At 46.6% G+C, this 19,390-nt stretch overlaps 1 protein-coding gene across 2 annotated transcripts in view; it reads right to left on the bottom strand.

The window, feature by feature from the left end:
* Positions 1 to 19,390, bottom strand: part of AUH (AU RNA binding methylglutaconyl-CoA hydratase) — a 161,410-nt gene that overhangs the window by 78,387 nt on the left and 63,633 nt on the right. For both annotated transcript variants that reach the window (XM_039241526.1, XM_039241527.1), the window contains 2 exons: positions 14,740 to 14,832; positions 13,325 to 13,381 (listed from right to left, as the gene is read on the bottom strand). In XM_039241526.1, the coding sequence (XP_039097457.1) occupies positions 13,325 to 13,381; positions 14,740 to 14,832 (150 nt within the window). The remainder of the gene's footprint in view (positions 1 to 13,324; positions 13,382 to 14,739; positions 14,833 to 19,390) is intronic.

Below are 19,390 nucleotides of genomic sequence, written 5' to 3'. Positions count from 1 at the left end.
TACTGAAAAATAAAACCAAAACGGGAGGTATCACCATCCCAGACTTCAGCCTCTACTACAAAGCTGTCATCCTCAAGACAGTATGGTATTGGCACAAAAACAGACACATAGACCAATGGAACAGAATTGAGAACTCAGAAGTGGACCCAAAAGTATACAGCCAACTGATCTTTGACAAAGCAGGAAAGAATATCCAATGGAAAAAAGACAGCCTTTTTAACAGATGGTGTTGGGAGAACTGGACAGCAACATGCAGAAGAATGAAACTAGATCATTTTCTCACACCATGCACAAAAATCAACTCAAAATGGATAAAGGACCTGAACGTGAGACAGGAAACTATCAACACCCTAGAGGAGAAAGCAGGAAACAACCTCCTTGACCTCCACCGCAGCAACTTCTTACTTGACACATCCCCAAAAGCAAGGGAATCAAGAGCAAAAATAAACTGTTGGGACCTCATCAAGATTAAAAGCTTCTGCACAGCCAAGGAAACAACCCAGAAAATTAATAGGCAACCAACGGAATGGGAAAAGATAGTTGCAAATGACATATCAGATAAAGGGTTAATATCCAGAATCTATAAGGAACTCACCAAACTACACGCCCGAAAAACAAACAACCCAGTGAAGAAATGGGCAGAAGACATGAACAGACACTTCTCCAAAGAGGACATCCAGATGGCCAACAGACACATGAAACGATGCTCAGCATCCCTCCTCATCAGGGAAATACAAATCAAAACCACACTGAGATACCACCTCACGCCAGTCAGAGTGGCTAAAATGAGCAAATCAGAGAACTCTAGATGCTGGCGAGGATGTGGAGAAACGGGCACCCTCCTACACTGTTGGTGGGAATGTAAACTGGTACAGCCCCTCTGGAAAACAGTGTGGAGGTTCCTCAGGAAACTAACAATAGAACTCCCTTATGACCCAGCAATAGCACTGCTAGGAATTTACCCAAGGGATACAGACATGCTGATGCATAGGAGCACATGGACCCCAATGTTCATAGCAGCACTCTCAACAATAGCCAAAACATGGAAAGAGCCTAAGTGTCCATCAAGAGATGAATGGATCAAGAAGATGTGGTTTATCTATATCATGGAATACTCCATGGCAATGAGAAACAATGAAATCTGGCCATGTGTAGCAACATGGATGGACCTTGAGGGTGTTATGCTGAGCGAAATAAGTCAGGCAGAGAAGGACAGATATCATATGTTTGCACGTATAGGAGGATTAGGAGGAACTTGACGGAGGAACAAGCGGGAGAAGAAGGGCGGAAATGGTGGGGGAAAGGGAGAGAGGCAAACCATGAGAGACTCTTGAATGCTGACAAAAACTGAGGACTGATGGATGTGGGGGGGAGGGGGGATGGGCATGGAGGAGGGCACTTGTGGGGATGAGCACTGAGTGTTATGTGGAAACGAATTTGACAATAAGCTATTTGTAAAAAAAAAAAAGAGTAATTGATTTTTTTTTAACAAAATTAATCATGAAGCATGGGTTGAAAGCATACATAAATGTTCAAAGTGCATAACAATGACAACATGAAGCTCTGAGGAAAACAATAAAAGTACTTACTACCACATTCTTGTATATGAAATGTTTTATTCATGGGATGGTAGACTGTCCTAATGGAAGATATATACAGTACTTGCCTTAAAGAAAATAAAATCAATAAAAGAAAATAAAGAATAATAGTAAATAAATCACTAAAGGAGATAAAACAGAATTATAAAAAAAGTACGTAATTCCAAACAATAACCAAGAAAAAGTAACAAAGAAAAAGGGGAACAAAAACAGGAAACAGAAAACAAGTAAAAAAATGAAAAAGATTGTTTTTTAATGTTTATTTTGAGAGAGAGAGAGAGAATGAGCAGGGAAGGGGCAGAGAGGGGTGACAGAGGATCGCAAGCAGGCTCTGCGCTGACCACACACAGCCCAATGTAGGGCTTGAACTCAAGAACCATGAGACATGATTGGAGACAGAGTCAGATACCTAACCGACTGAGCCACCCAAGTACCTAGAAAATAAGAGGTTTTTATAGAATAGCAATAATCATATTAAAAGTAAATGGTCTAAATATTCCAACTGAAATTAGTCGTGATAGATGAAAACGCAGGACCCAGCAATATGCTGCCTACTAGAAACACATTTTAAATGCAAAGACATAAATGCTTATGAATATAAAGACATGAAAGAATAGAGTAAGCTCACAGCAATCCAAAGTAAACTGGAGTAGTTACATAAATACCAGGCATAGGCGAGCCTGGGTGGCTCAGTCGGTTAAGCATCTGACTTCGGCTCAGGTCATGATCTCATGGTTCATGGGTTCGAGCCCCGCGTCAGGCTCTGTGCTGACAGCTAGCTCAGAGCCTGGAGCCTGTTCCAGATTGTGTCTCCCTCTCTCTCTGACCCTCCCTTGCTCATGCTGTCTCTCTCTCAGAAATAAATAAAAACATTTTAAAAAATTAGCTAAAAAGAAATAAATACCAGGTATAGTCAAGTTCACAGCAAAGACTATTTTCCGGGATAAAAACGATTATTTTAAGATAGTATAGACAGCAGCCCATCATAAGACATGACAAAACTAAATATTTCCACACTTAGTAACAGAGTCTCAAAATACATGAAGCAAATACTAATGGAACTGAAAAGAGAAACGGAAAAATTCAGTTATAGTTCATTCACATTTACAGAATGTTCTGCCAAACAAAAGAACATGAAGTCTGATAGGAAAAATCAACAACCTAACGAAATAGTTATATGATGTTCATGGGTCTGAAGGGTCAATATGCCAAAGTCAAATCTCTACAAATTAATCTATAAACTGAAATACAATCTCAATCAAAAAATCCCAGCATGATCCTTTTCTAGAAATTGGCCTGCTGATCCATATGGAAATACAAAGGATCTAGATTAGTCAAAACAACTTTGACAAACAAACGATACCTATTTTTAAGTTTTATCTTAATGCTACAATAATCAAGATAGGATAGTATTGGTACCAGATTGGACAAGCAGATTAGGAGAACAGAAAAGAGCAGAGAAATCCAGGCACGCACACACACGCACACACACACACACACGGTGGACATTTCCTCTTTGAAAAAGGTGCAAAGGCAAATGAGTAAATAAAAGGACATTCCTTTCAACAAATCGTGCTGGAATAATCAGAGGTCTATCAGTCCATACTTCATACCACACAAAAACTGATTCAAAATGGTTCATACATCTAAGTGTAAACCAAAACTATAGAAGTTCTAGAACAAAACAGGAGAAAACCATCTGTGGCTTTGGTTTAGGGAAAGATTTCATAGACACAGTACCAAAATTACAAACCAGGAAAGGAAAAGTTGGTAAACTAATCAAAATTAAAATCTGTTGTTCTCCGAAAGAACTGAAGACTAAAAAGGTCAACTCACAGATGAACAAAAATTATTGCAAAGCATAAATGGGATAAAAGACTCTTATCTGTAATAATAAGAATAAAACACAGTAATAAGAATTTAAAAGCCCGTAATAAAACAACCCAACTGAAAATGGATAAAAGATCCAGGGGCACCTGGGCAGCTCAGTGGGTCTGACGTCCGACTCTTGGTCTCAGCTCAGGTCATGATCTCACGGTGCGCTGACAGTGCAGAGGCTGCTGGGGATTCTCTCTCCCCGTCTCTCTCTGCCCCTCACCCCCCCCCCCCCCCGCTCTCTCAAAATAAATAAATAAATAAGCTTTTTAAAAAATGGGTGAAGGATTGGAACAAATACATCACAAAAGGAGAAACAGAGACAGACGGCAAGGAAGCATGTGAACGGTGCCCCACACCGGAAGACACCGGAGAAACGCAAATGACCACGCCAGTCCTCGTGGGGCGGGAGGGGTGCAGAATACAGCATTCTCGTTGCTGCTGGTGGGGATTCTCAGAGGTGCCGACCCAGCCACGCTGGAAACCAGTGCGGCCACGTGTTAACGACGTCAACAGGCACTTCTCATACACGGCCAGCCCACCCGGAAGCACTTCCCAAGGCAGCCCAACGCGTGTGCCTGCACAAGACTTCTTCACAGACACACGCAGTAGCTGTGCTCATAAGGCCCCAAACTGAACGTCCCCCAAGTGTCTACCCAAGCGTGAGCAGATCGGCAAACCGTGGTGCGCCCAGGCCCTGCGGCACCATTCAGCAATAAGGGTTGGAAGAAGCATTGGAACAGACTACAAATGATATCCAAATAATTATGCTGAATGAAAAAAGCCAAGCAAAGACTGCATAGTATGTAATATTGACATAGGGTTCCAGAAAATGAAAGCTGACTTGTAGTGACAGAGAGCCAGAGGTTCAGTGGTCGCATACAGAAGCTTTAGGGGGTGATGGTCTATTCATCATCTCGGCTGTTTACGGCTCCACACATCAAAACTTATCACAGTTTTTTGCTATAAATACAGGCAGTTCACTGTACATCAATTATAATGTAGAGCAGTTAAAGGCATCTCAGAAAGATGAAAACTTGCGGCAGTAACAACAGAGATCTCAATAAAGCGAGTGTGGGCACAGCCGGCGTGCCAGCCAGCATCCACGTACACAGCCTCTCCTCACCTGCTCTCTCAAGTGGCCATGCAGTACAGGCATCGTTATCTTGATTCCACAACAGAAGACACTGAGAAACAGCGGTCCCTGAGAAACGTCCCTGATGAAACACAACGTAGTGAGGGAGGGAGGTTCAAGCCCGAAGAAGCCAGGCCAGGGCTTCTCCCTCGAACCACGACTCTGCCTACAGGTAGGGACGGCTGCTCATCAGCCATCAGTCATGAGTGTCACTGCTGTGTGGACAAATGGATATAATTGGACTCTACCCCATGCTTAAGGTAAATGTCAGGGACACTGACACCTTCTATTACACTTTACGGGCATCCGGGCTTTAAAAACCAGTCACCAAAACGAGGGTTTTGTGAAAAACAAATTAATTTTTATTTTTTTAATATTTATTTATTTATTGAGAGAGAGAGAAAGAGAGTGAGGGAGGGGCAGAGAAAGAGAGAGACAGAGACAGAGAATCCTAAGCAGGCTCCACACTGCCAGCACAGAACCCAATGCAGGGCTCGAACTCACAAACCGGGAGATCATGACCTGAACTGAACAAGAGACGCTTCACGGACCGAGCTCCCCAGGCGCCCCTATTCAGTTTTATTTTTAAAGATGGGAGAAATGACCTGCCCGTCTTGCTGATCTACACAGGGAGAATTAACTTCCATTCCTTTAGGAACTTTTTACACATTCCAATGAATTGCTCCCTGGCCTCTGCCTTCTATAGTTCAACAGTGATCCTTATTAAATGAAGCTTGTATAAGGTACTTAACTGGTTACATAACCATATTCAGATGCAAACAAAGTTATCTTGATTATAGTGGACAACAGGAAAGTAACACGCTATTTACAAGATGAGTAATCTGGTTTCTTAAAATACTGAGTTACTATTATTTAAAAGCACAAGAAAAAGTAAAAGATGAGAACAGGCACTCATATAATTCTGAGGTCATAAGAAGGAAATTTAAACATTTAGCATCAAAATCACTGACTAATTCTATACCTTTACTATCCTTTACTTACATAATTTGGACAATCACACCAACACTAATGAAGAAAATAGGCAGTTAAAGTAAATGAAATATTCCTATCACAGTGCTTCTCCAATTTACTTTGTGTGATGCTCTTTGGAGTTCACATCCCTCTACGGCCTCCAGAAGCTGTGACTCACATCGAGGGGCGCTCCCGGGATGCCCAGCAACCCTGAGTATCGACCACTGGGGGTAAGAGAGTCTCTGGCTTCGCAAAGCTTCGAAGATTTGTGCACTTTTACAGTTACAATGCATGATGCTGAGTTAGCTTTTGTACAAACCATGAGATTTAGGTCAAGGTTCTTTTTTCTTTTCCACTTTACTTCTTGCACATGGATGTCTAACTGTCCCAACACCACCGACTGCCAGTGCACCTTTGTAAATACGAGCTGCCGCGCCTGCAAGGGTCTACTTCTGCACGTGTCGGGTCCACTGTCGATAGGTCCGTTCTTTCGCCAGCACCACACTCGGTCTGCAGGCATCGAATTCTCATGTTTTCCTGAATCTGAGCATGTCCCTATTTCACCTTCATTCTTTTTACTTGCTGTTTATTTTTGAGAAAGACAGAGACAGCGCAAGCAGGGGAGGGGCAGAGAGAGGGGGGGACTCTCAGGCAGGCTCCACACTGTCAGCGCAGAGCCCGATGTGGGCCTCAAACTCACGAAGCTGTGAGATCATGACCTGAGCCGAAATCAAGAGTCAGATGCTTAACTGACTGAGCCACCCCGGCGCCCCTCACCTTCATTCTTAAAGGGTATTTTCTCCAAATACAGAATTCTGGGTTGACAATTCCTTCCTTCTAGTGCTTTAGTACTGCTGTCCCACTGACTTCTGAACTGCACTGTTTCTGATGAGAATCTAGTTCATTCAAATCATCGGTTCCCTATAAACAATGTGTGATTTTCCTCTGACTTTCCAGGGTGTTTTTTGCTGGTCGGTTGGTTCTTCAGTCTGTGGTTTTACGTGGCTTACAAACGTGTCTGGTCAGGGGTCTCTCGGGGCATATCTTGAGTGGGTTCACTCAGCTTCTTAAGTCCTTGTTTAGACCTCACCGGATTTACGAAGTCTTCAGCCATTATTTCTCCAAGCACTCTGCTTCTGAACCACACCCCTCCTTTCCTTTCGGGCCCGGGACACACATGAAGCCCTGCAGGCTCCTGATGTCCAGCTCGTATGGCCAAGGCTCTTCTGCTTCTCTGCTACTCAGGCAAAGTAGTCTCTACTTTGAAGAGCCATCTTCAAGTTCACGCTCTCTTTCTTGTGTCATTTCAACCTTGCATTCAGTCCATCCAGGGTGCCTCCTTATTTTTGGCCAATGTATTTTTCAGTCCTTTTCTTTCTTTTCTGAAACTGCCATATTTCCATCTGTTCATGCGGTAAAATGAAGGCCCAGTATCATGTGCTTCCTAGCATCTAGGGAAAGCGGGTGAACCACAATGGCCTGAGCACAGGCTCCCCTCCCCCTCTCTCCCCATGGGTCAGTCCCCTAGACAAACAACCCTCCCCATCAGAGACCAGGCACGGCTCCTGCTCATCCCTGGGGGGGTGGGTTCCAGTTCCCTGCCAGACCATGGAATCATTCAAACATCACGGAGCCCGGCTGGCTCAGTCAGTACAGCCTGTGCCTCTTAAGCTCAGGGCTGTGAGTGCTAAGAGCCACGCTGGGCACGGAGCTTACTTTACACACACACACACACACACAAAACATTCCCATTACATCCTCCCACGGGACCTAGGGGGCAGCCCACCGTCCTGTCCCTAAACCACCTGCCTCTCCAGGCCACGCTGGGTCCCCTCCCGGCCACGCTGGGTCCTTCTGCTCCAGATCTCACCCTCTTCGTGGCCATATGGGGTGTGTGCAGTGTCCCCCTATCTTGGCACAGGGCACATGTGACTGAGAAACTGCTGTCAATCACATCTGTCTGGGGTCAGGTGTCACGTGTCCAGTCATCCCAGGAACCCAGAACAGGAATCCCTCTCGCATCCACCAGCTGAAGAGCGGGACGCTGAAACCGCTCACCCTCACTTCCTGGAGCCATTCTGCAGTAACTGTTCTCACATCCTCCTCCGATAACTCCAGCATCTGTCATCTTAGACGGCCATCTGTTGAATGTCTTCTCCCATGCAAGTTGAGATTCCGGGTTCTTCAGAAGCTGAGTAATTCTGGCCTGGACATTTTTGTTTCAGCACTGAGTCAATGCTAAATGTATCCAGGCTGCACATTCCAACCAGCCTTCTGTGCACTGTGGCTTCAGCATTGCTCTGCTTGCGAGGACTTCAGCCAGTTTCGGATCTTGGCGATGGCCCATCTCCTGGTTCAAGTTCTCAGTACCTGGTCTGCTGCTGAGCATCAGAGACACACACGACAGTCCAGGGGGAAGTCGGGAGTTCATGAACGACTTAATGGGATCCCCGCCTGAGCTCCCTGCTCTTAACTACCTCCTGGTGCTTTCTGGTACCGTGGTCACCCCACTTTGGCACCGCCATCCAGAATACTGGGGTTGTATTTACCTTGCTCTGTCTTGCACTTCCAACAGCTACATGTACGTCCAAGGCCAAGGGCGGACGGGCAGGCGGGGGGGCAGCAGGAACATGCCCCCACCCCGCTGAGACAACAGCTCCTGTGATGGACACAGGCTCTGCTGCCTCCGAGTTCCCGGCGTCTCGGGCCCCGGCAGCCACCATGCTCACTCCCAGGACAGTCGTCTCCTGTTTCCCAAGCCTGAGCCAGACGGGTTCTCCTGGACTCATCTCCGGCGGTGCCAATGCCCACTTCCGGGATTTTTTTTAGACCAGGACAGTGGATGCCAGGAAAAAACTGAATTCACACTTTTATTTTCAGCCCAGACCACTCATAAGCTCCACATTTGCACAACCGACTGCTTCATTAATACTGCTCTTGGATGTTTAACGATTATTTTTACCCAAACGATATTGCTCACTGTCTCTTCTGAAACTTCTCTTTCTACAGCCTTCTACATCTCAGCTGAAGGTGGCTCCTTCCTCACAGTTAGTTACTCCAGCTGGAATCCCATGGAGCCCTTCTCTCTATTCCACATCCAGCCTGTCATGAGATTCTCCCAATAGGAGCATGCGCCCGACGACCTCCACCACCGTACGCTGGTCCCGGCCCCACCAACCTGGACCTGACCCACAGCATCAGGCCCCGGCCTCACCCCTGGCCCCCTGACGAGGACCCCCAACCTGGTGAGCAGACAAGTCTCTAAAGGCCTGAGCGCGTGGCCCCTCTGCTGAGCAGCTGCTGTGGGCCCTTCTCACTCAGGGCGCAAGCGGGAACGGTGCTGTGCGGACCCCCGCGCTGCAGCTCCATCACAGCTGCTCCCCTCCATCTGCTGGGTGCCGTGTCGCAGCCCCCGTCACTCTCCCCCACAATCTGCCGGCTGCAGTGACGAGAAGGGCTGCGGGCGGTCTCATCTCAGCCGGGTGCCCCGGGTGTCCTCTGTGCGCCCTGCCCCTCCTCCTCTCCGTAGGACTGGTCTCCCCAGTTCCTGCCAGTCTGAACTCCAGTGTCACCGTCTCAGTCAGGCTTCTCCGGAGCCCCTACTTTGAAGTGCAAGCCCCCAGCCCTATCTCTCCTTCTCCAGCACCTGCACTTCCGCCTCGTTCCCGGCTTCCTGCGTGCCGCCGCCCCTCGGCTGGAGTAGCGCCCGCACGGCGGCAGAGATCTCTCCTTGTGCTTTCACAGCCCCAACAAATACTGGCTGTGGTGAGTGAATGAATGGCCCAGGAGGGCAGAGGGTTAGGGAAGGGCTGCCAGGGGGGCTTTGCAGGTCTGGTAAACCGAAGATCATAGCTGACAGAACCCACACTCGCTTCTCCAGCTCACAGCTCACAGGCGTAAAGTGCCGTACACCTGTTCGATTCCAACAATTTTGTAGCAGGGCGGTTATGACACTTGCACACCATGGCTCTCCTACCGGACTGTAGATGGAGCGTTCACAGGGGACAGTGCTGAGTCACACACACATCTAAGTTTCCTCCACGGCAACTAAGAGAATGGCCTGTCAACAGCGTGAAGCCAACAAATAACCCTCAGAACGCTGTAATCAGGAGGGGCCACTGAATCACATTTTAAGTACAAGGAAATGAGCCTCTGCAGCATAAGATTCGTGTTAATAAACGTACTTGACCTCGGAGAGCAGAAGGGAGTGCTGGCCTGTGCAGGTCAGCTGAGAAGTGGTCCACTCACGACATGGGTGAATGTGTGACATTACATGAGCCTCTTAAGAAAAAGTCTTATTTTTGTTGTTACACTTTTGTTCCTCCTGAAATAGCATGACCTTATTAATCAGATTTGCCCCAGAAAGGACTTGTGCTATTTATGAAAGTCCAATTCACCCTCAGAGGATAAAGATGACTCACTACTGAGGATATTCCAAAGAGTAAGCTCACATTCTGATATAAAGTCTAAGAGGATTTCAACACAGGTCGTACATACAACTTTCCAAAATGACTACTGTGTTTAGGACAACACACTCACAGGACCTAAAAATCCACATTACTTCATAGACACACCTTAGATACAGTTCCTGGTAAGCATGCCAAGGGGCTGCCTACAGCCAGCGACCACTGACCCGTGAGGGCTCTGATTTCCTTCTCTCCTTTTTAATCTGGGGACGGTCAATGCCAATAGGAGTTATTAATACTAAACATTCTTTTCCTGAAAAGATTCTAAGAATGTTAGTCACCACAGGAACCAAGTGATCAGAATTACCATCACCCAAAGTGTGATGACCTAGTATCAAATGCCACCGAATAAAATGAAAATGAAAAACACAGCATGGCCCATGGAGTATTCTTAGCAAAATATTTTAACCTAGATCTAAAGTTGAGGAAATGGCTCGCCCAAATCCAGAATGTACAAATGCCAGTAATATAATTTGCCTAAATTCTTTTTTAAAACATTGCTATAGAAAACAGAGAGATAGAAGACTTGTCTAGATTCAAAAACAAAATAAACATCCCACCCCACCCTGTATATCAAACCAAATGCAACATGTCTGACATTTAACGGGATCCTGAATTAAAAAAGCAAAGCCGGGGACGCCTTGGGGGCTCAGTTGGCTAAGTGTCTGACTTTGGCTCAGGTCACGATTTCAGGGTCAGTGAGTTCGAGCCCCACATTGGGCTCTGTGCTGACAGCTCAGAGCCTGGAGCCTGGTTTAGATTCTGTGTCTCCCTCTTTCTCTGCCCCTCCCCCACTCACACTCTGTCTCTGTCTCAAAATAAATGTTAAAAAACATTTAAAACAAAAAAACCAACCACAAATCAAAAGCAGGCGTGGCGCGGGGAGCTCTCCTGACCGTAACGTGAGTGTACATGAGAACCAGTGCTACGTCTGTTTCCCATGGACGTGACCCGCCCGCCGGGGTCCTCCCGCTCGGCACCGGAGACTCAAGGCTGCACGGCCACACGTGCAGAGCCCTGAACCCGAAAGCTCCATTATAGTAAGCAACCGAAATACATTCCCGCAGACTCACTGAGAAGAAAAAGAGGCAGAAAACTCTCTCTTATAAACAGACAGGAAAAGTCTTCTAGCATTCTGAATTTTATGACAAATAAGTTCATTTAATAAAAATTTTAGAAATACTTGTAATCATGAGAAGACACAGCCCAAATTAAATCAAATTAACAAAAAGTGGGTCCTAATTAACGGGCCCAACAGAGGAGGGCCCTAAGGAACTGCGGTGCGCTGGGAAGAAAATGCCCGTTTCCAGACCTCAAAAGGCACAGACGCGGGTGCGGACAGAAGGCGCCAGCGCCACGGCGACTGGCTGCCTCCATCTAACCCGTGCCAACGGTGCTCCAGCACAGCTGCTCCACCTTCGTGGGGTTTGAACACAAAATACTTCACCTCCAAGATACTGCAGATGAGTGGTCCATTGCCAAGTTTATCTTCCTCCCACCCGCTTTCTCTGCCACCCACTAAGTCCCTGTCCGAAAAAATTACCAAACGCCAGACACCCCTGTGCTGGCCTTCAGGTGCTGCTGTATCAAACGGTCACAAACTCGCAGGCTTCCAACCACAGGAACGGTCTCCCCTCACCGCTCCAGAGGACAGGGGCGCACACTCCAGGGGCTGGCAGGCCGGCTCCCCCGGTGGGCTCGGGGGAGGGACGTCCCGCGTCAGGGGACAGCCAGCGGTGCCGGGCCTCCTGCCCTCACAGGCGCCTCCCTCCCGCTGCCCCTCTCTCTCCTCTTCTCCTGAGGACACTTGTTACCAGCTCTGAGGTTCATTCAGATAATCCAGACCAAGGTCATCTCAAGATCCTGAAACACTTTACCTGCAAAGACCCCTTTTCAAAGAAGGTCACATTCAGAGGTGACCTGTCTCCGGGGGGTCGCTGCTCCCTGACAGCTATCTTTCTAGGACTGGCTGTACCCCAGTTAGCAACCAATGCTTGCTTCTTAAAAGAGCTTCAGAAACACATCATATCATCCTTTCTCTAAACCTTGTTTTATTTCCAGTAACAGTTATCTGATAATTCTTTCCAATTGGCTCCATTTCTATAGAAATCCTCCTGTATTTTCATGAGTCCCCAGGGGAAAGACCGCCTGGTAGAACAGCGAGGTATCAGATGCTACACGGACAGCATTTGCACGGATTACCACGGTGGAGACCTTCTAGTGAGTCTGACACATTGACCTGGTGTGTCAGACTTTCGCTGAATTGTGTTTTAATTTCTACTTATACACTTAATCAGGATAAACAATAGCCATAAGGTTAAACATGCAATTTTAACCTATTCAGGTACAAACATGACTAAACTGCTCAAACACTGCTCTTAATTTTTACACTGCTGATCTTCCACTCACATACCAGCAAATCAGCCACATGCACATCTCGAATGAGGTGTACATTCTGAGAGATCTTCCAAGTTCTCTCATCAGACAAAAGACAAAAGAACCAAAATTTCAGATTCACCGAGTGATGCGAGATTTCATTATCAATGTTGGGAAAGCTGCTTTCTTAAATGAGTCTCCCAATAGAAGCAGCCCACCTATTTTTCCGTAGTGACAGGAGAATCACAGCGGTGCCTTGGAGGCTCAGGCGGTTAAGCGTCTGACTCTTGGTTTCGGCTCGGGTCATGATCCCACGGTTCGTGAGATGGAGCCCCGCACTGGGCTCTGTGCTGAGCACGGAGGCTGCTTGGGATTCTCTCCCTCCCTCTCTCTCCCCGACTCGCTTGCTCTCTACTTCTCAAATAAATAAACTTTGAGGGGAAAAAAAAAGGAGAAACACCTCAACTCCGAATCCAGGCACCCACTGACCCCACCTCTGCCCTGCCGCATGGGAGCTCGGAAAAGCCAGCACGAAGCCTGGACCCCCTGCCCGGCCCCCCGCGGGGTCTGTGCACGCAGCTCTCTGAGGCCGTGCACATTTATGCGCCCACGTGGAAGTTTCAAATTATCAGTGCAATCCTCCAAGACGGATGTGACCAAGAAAATAATATAAAAATCAAGAAGTTATAGAGAAAAGCACAGGAGAGCCTGCAGACAGGGCAGCGGCTGACGCCCACCATCTCCGTCCACCTAAGCGAAGCACACTGCGAGGGGGACTTTGCTACAAAAGCAAACAGTACGGCATCAGTCTCTTCATCCAGAACGTTGCCTTTTCAATCAGCACATTTGGGCCTTATGCCCTGCTGTTGAGAATAAACAAGACGGGCGTGAACAAGTCATACCTCCACCAGGAATGATTGCCAGCTTTGTTTCAACCAAGCCCATTTTCGCAGAAGAAGCTAAAAAGGAAGGAAGAAAATTAAGTAACAACCAGGTCATATATTCAAATATTATGACTCAAAAAGCTTAGTAAAATAAGCTACAAATACTCTGTTTACTAATTAAACTTGTGTCACAAATCCTTTTAAAAGTCACATTAGAAGGCATCTGGTTACAGAAATAGGTAAACACTCCAAATGACATATATTAAGAGGTTCATATAACCTTTTCTGTTAAAAATTGCTTGGCAGTGAATTAATTTTTGATGCAGAAAGACCAGGGCTACCTCTACATAATCTGACCTGATACTGCCGAGTCACGTTTGAAGGCTTAGGGCCCATTAATTCTTGAGGATGAGGAGAGAGGCGGGCTGACGAGTAGGAATTCTTCAGCTGCCTGAAGAGGCCTCCAAACCAGTGAGTCTATCATATCAGATATGGCATCTTTTCAGGACCAAATCTCCAGTTACTCTTGACAAATGGTTTTACTGTTCTGACAGCTGGACAGGGCTCCTCTTTCCACATGTTGTTTTCATGGCTACTTTAAAACATCCTAATTATTTATTTGCATATCCAAATGTACTTGGACCACTTCCTACATCCTAATTCCAGGAATCTGCACCCTTTCAGAAACGGATTTCGTGGACCTTCGCTTCTCCATCTGAAACTCATGATTTCAGACAATCAGAGACTAAAGTAAGAGGGAAAGTCTGCGTGGACCAGCCACAAATTCCGAGAAACAGTCAAAACTTACTGAAAACCCCCTTACGCGGACTCTGTCTTCACCAGGCAACTGCATCTAGAGCGACAGCAGGAGCCAGGGGAGGACGTGACACCTATCTGCCGCTTGCTTCGCCGAGGCCCTGGGCCGGGGCTCCGCAGCCCCCACCACACAGGGCTCTCAGGCCGATGGAGTGATTTAACGCAGGTCAAGTGCTGAGAACAGTATGGGTGTCAACACTCAGCACACAGTCGGCACTAATTGTTCTCACTGTCACTTTTGTGGTCACCTCATCCACGCCTCAGGAGGACGTCAGGGGGAGACACTGTTATTACTGTAGCGAACCAGAGATAAGTGCCGGAGCAGAAAGAGCTCGCGATCTCCACGGCAGCTACCGCTGGCCCCCTCTGCAGAGGAGCTAAGGGCTGTGAGGCGGGCAGGCCCTACGGCTCAGGCTCAGGTCTGCCTGCCCAATCCCGGCTCTCCCCTCCCAGTGCCAAGACTAAGAAACTGGACCAGACCGTTTCCTTAACTAGAAATCTTCAACACTTCCAAGCCCAATGGGTGACTTTTTCTAAATGCTCTACTCAACATGAGGAAAAGAACAGAATACATTACTTCGAATTATCTGAAGATATCCGCTAGGATTAATTCTCACCTGCTACACGTATGTCGCATGCTAGGGCCAACTCAAGGCCACCACCCAGAGCAAGTCCGTCTATGGCTGCGATCGTTGGCACTGGGAGATTAGCTGAAATAAAAGGAAAGATGTTATGTTTCTTCAGGAAGATCGTTAGCTTACAATGTAATTTATGTTACACCTTTTCTTGGCGAATTTCTTTTTAACTGGGATACTGTACAGAGAATTTTGTATCCTTTTTGCCTTTAATAAAAGAGTCATTTCCTTCATCATCATTCTTCAAATCCATGCATTGATTGTACAGGGTTCCCCCATAAAGACCTGCACTAATATCTTAACTCTTCCCATATTATGGAAATACTTTTCTAAATTCTTGTTGTTGAATGAACACAATCACAGTTCTGGCTGTAATCTTAGAGCCTAGAGTCTTTTGTGAGCTGCTTGGTTCCTACACATTCCTATTCGAAATGACTTAGGCGTGACTGCGAAATTCCTAATCCTTCATGAACTCCCCTGGCCCTCACAATGACAGTTTCCTTCAGCAGTAACATGGCTCTCCATTCAAAGCAGCAAGGAGGAAGTCAAACTGTCCCTCTGCAGTCAGGGTGATGCTCTATGTGGAAAACCCAAAAGACTCCACCAAAAAACTGCCAGAACTGATAGATGGATTCAGTAAAGTCACAGGATATGAAATCAAAGTACATAAATCTGTGGCATTTTACCACAGATATATGTACTGTGATATACCACAGATATATTACACAATAATATATATATATATTGGCATATATACCAATAATGAAGAAGCTGAGAGAGAAATCAAGGAATCAATCCCATTTACAACTGCATCGAAAACCATAAAATATCTAGGAATAAACCTAACCAAAGAGGTAAAAGATCTGTATGCTAAAAACTATAGAAAGCTTATGAAAGAAACTGAAGACGACACAAAGAAACGGAAAAACACTCCATGCTCCTGGATAGGAAGAATATTGTTAAAATGTCGATACTACCCAAAGCAATCTACATATTCAATGCAATCCCTATCAAAATAACACCAGCATTCTTCACAGAGCTAGAACAAGCAATTCCAAAAGTTTGTATCGAACCACAAAAGACTCTGAATAGCCAAAGCAATTGGCGTTGGTTTTCTTGAAAAAGAAAACCAAAATCTGGAGGCATCAACTCCAGACTTCAAGCTGTATTACACAGCTGTAATCATCAAGACAGTACGGTACTGGCCCAAGAACAGACACGTAGATCAATGGAACAGAACAGAGAATCCAAAAATGGACCCACAAACGTGTGGCCAACTAATCTTTGACAAAGCAGAAGAGTATCCAATAGAAAAAAAGACAGTCTCTTCAGCAAATGGTGCTGGGACAACTGGACAGTGATACACAGAAGAATGAACCTGGACCACTGTCTTACACCATACACAAAAATAAACTCAAAATGTATGAAAGATCTAAACCTAAGACAGAAAATCATCAAAATCCTAGAGGAGAAAACAGGCAACAACCTCTTTGACCTTGGCCGCAGCAACTTCTTGCTAGACTTTAAGAGCCAAGCGTGAAAATGCCGGGACAGGGTCCATTTCCCTGCTGCCACGGAAGACCGGAATGTTCCCGAGAGCACAGGGGCTGATGGGGCTGCGGAACAGGTGCGCTCCACCTGTCTGCACCTGTCGACACATTTTGGGGGGAAATGAGGGTGCGAGAAGCCAGGCCAGACTCACGCATGCTCCCCAAGGTACACTTTACAGCACACTTGGTGAAAAAATAAACAGCCAGCCATGTCTACCATCAGGAAATGAATTTAATGAAAAAAAAGTATCCGGTTAATTTTATCTGACATAAACAAACAAACAAACAAAGATCCATCAAGGAATATAATGGAAAGTTAATCTGAGTGGCTCCAAGGTCACCCAAAGCCACGACCAAGTCAAATGGAGTCACTTTGCTACCTGGCTCTCCCTCCCTCCCTCCTACAGACCGAGAGCCTGTGTCCAGACAGCGTGGGGCTCCCGCCTCCCCAGTCTCCCAGCTCTGCCCTCAGAGCAACTCCCCGGGCCCCCTTCCGGCCTCTAGGACAAGCTTCCCCACGGAAGGGGAGTGAGCGGCGTCCCCAGCGCAGGGCCTGTCCCACCCCGAGTCTCCTCCGAGCCTGCTCTTGTTCTGTTTGCCAGTGACGCCGTGAGGCTGTCCCGGAACCAAGGGCCATTGTCTGGTCCCTAGTAAACCTGTTGCCTCTGATGATCAGACTCTAGTGCCGGACACCCCTCCACCAATTCTCTGCATGGCAAGTCCCTCTGTCAACTTTCCTGTCTTTCCTTCCTCTTCCGGTTATCTCTCCACCTTCTTTCCCTCTCAACAGAAGTGGCGCCCAGGAGGTCTCATCCCCGCCCACAATACGAATGATGGCCAAATGTCTCTCTCAAAGCCCAACTTCAGTCTCAAGTGCATCTCTGTAAGTGCCTGCCTGTTGGGATATCTCCACGTGAATGCTTTATCATGTATCACCAGCTTCTTGTCAATCCTTCTGGATTCGATTTCACACTTGGCAGTACATCCATCCACCAACTTCCCCGAGACAGAAGTCCAAAGTCATCACAGATGCCCTGCTTTCCACAGCTCACAAATCTGCAAGTCCCCCCCTTTCCTGCAGCCAGAGCTCTGGGTCCCCTCATTTCTTACCGGCAGACGTCTGCACCTGCGACTGGCCCCTTCGTGCACATCTTCCCTGTTCCTTGCAGTATAACCTTTCTAAACGGCGATGCGTTCATGCTCCTCCCCCTGTTAGAGCTGTGCAGTGACTTTCTCCACACTCGGGATCAAAATGGAGAAGACGACTTGCGTGGCACAGGACGCACCCGATAAACGGGGTTCTGTCCACCAGCCCCACCTCTTCTCCAACCACAGGCACGTCCTCCACGTCCTGCCCCAGACTCGTGCCGCCACACCTGCGGACGGCTGCCCTCCGCCCGGAATGCCCCGCTAGCAGCCAAGTGCCCTGCAAGGCCCTGCTCCAAAGCCCTCCCTCGTCCTCCGCGTCTTCGCACACGCCTGCTCCGAAAGGAAGACTCCCTCTGCACGGGTGCTGGTGGTCACATTCTTTTTACTGCGCTGTGACGGCCTCTTCTGTCCCTGCTGCACGAAACCCCATGTTCTCCCTACGTGTCTTTTTTGCATCAGCTTCCTTCACTTAGCACTTTAAAGACATAACACGGACTTATGTTCCCAGTGGAGCCACAAAGAAAAGCCGCAGAGGTCTCTGAGGGGGATGGAGCAGGAAGGGGCGTGTCCTCTCCCAGCCACAAGACCAGCCACGGGCACTGCCGGCTACCGGCAGGAGCACTCTTCGGGGACAGACACCACGGAGGGGGCTTAAAGGATCTCCGAATCAAACCCAGGTCTGAAATGCATGCACACTGAGTTCCAGCTTCCGAGAATTCCCACTCGGCTAAGAGAGGCCGTCTCACATTGTGTAGACACCCTCCCAAACTAGGAACAAATTTATACGCAGAGGGAATTTTCTTCACGTCAAACTGTGCACTGAAAATGTAGACTGAGCAGAGGGGTTGAAAGAGTAATTTGACTATAACTTACAAAAGTGATAGTCCACAAGTTCACAAGCCATGAGGCGGAACAGGAAGCCTCCAGCAAGATGACGATTCCTGGGCACCTACACTGTTCTTAATGCCGCATCAGAGGACGGCTGCCTCACAGATTTGGCAAGGCTTTGCTCTACACTTCTCTTAGTTAATATTCCCAAATAAAGATCATACTTAAAAATCACATGTAGCCAATAGAAAGTTAAAACGCTGTCATTTTTTGGAAGGATAAAATGTCAGTAAAAGGAGAAAAAGAGGTAATGTGTGTAAAAATACAAATGAAACTAATTAGTAAATATACCCTCCGTTTCATGGTAAAAAGTGCCATAAACATTATGTTGAGAAAATAAAATGATGGGGGAGAGGGCATGAGCAAAGGCAGGTTTCTGGTTCCTCCTAACCTGAAGTTACAGGTAAGAACTAAGGAGAAATAAATCAATGTGCTGAGTGCTGATCTGGGAGATGGGGGGGGGGGGGGGTGAAATGAGTCTCGTGCTCACGTTTTCTTCATTCTGAAGTTAGAGAATAAACACTTTCCGTACATGCTTATACTCTTTGGAAATAATGAAAATGATTTTCAAATGTGATAGTTAAAAACTTAAGAAGTTTTGTCAAGGGGCTGTAAGTTTTTCACATCACATCTCATGTGACATATATAAGATAAAATGACAAGAAACGCAGGGTCCTTATGCAAAACAAGAACAAGGAAAGTAGAGTATTAGCACACTCAGATCATTAAACGGGTAAATTACCTGCTACCTTCAAAGGCTGATCAACATAAATTAGCATTATCTAAAGCAGTCTATAAAATTTTTCCCACTAAAGAATTATTCACGCAGAACAGCTTAATTAGCACTAAATGAGCAACTCACTTTCAACCATTTGACAACATTATAAACTCTGAAGTTCTAGTGTGTCAGCTATACTTCAATTAAAAAAATTTTTAATTAAATTTTTTAAAACTCTTCAATTTTACATAATCCTAATCCTTCCCTGAGAGACGTTTCTCTTAGCAAATTTTCTTCAGGAAAAGATGAGTCAGCCCAAAGCACACTA

This window comes from Hyaena hyaena, unplaced genomic scaffold (assembly GCF_003009895.1).
Source record: "Hyaena hyaena isolate Hyena2069 unplaced genomic scaffold, ASM300989v1 scaffold_194, whole genome shotgun sequence".
In the NCBI taxonomy this organism is placed as follows: domain Eukaryota; kingdom Metazoa; phylum Chordata; class Mammalia; order Carnivora; family Hyaenidae; genus Hyaena; species Hyaena hyaena.
Note: the sequence above shows the minus strand (reverse complement) of the source record. Positions and strands in the feature narration are given on the sequence as shown.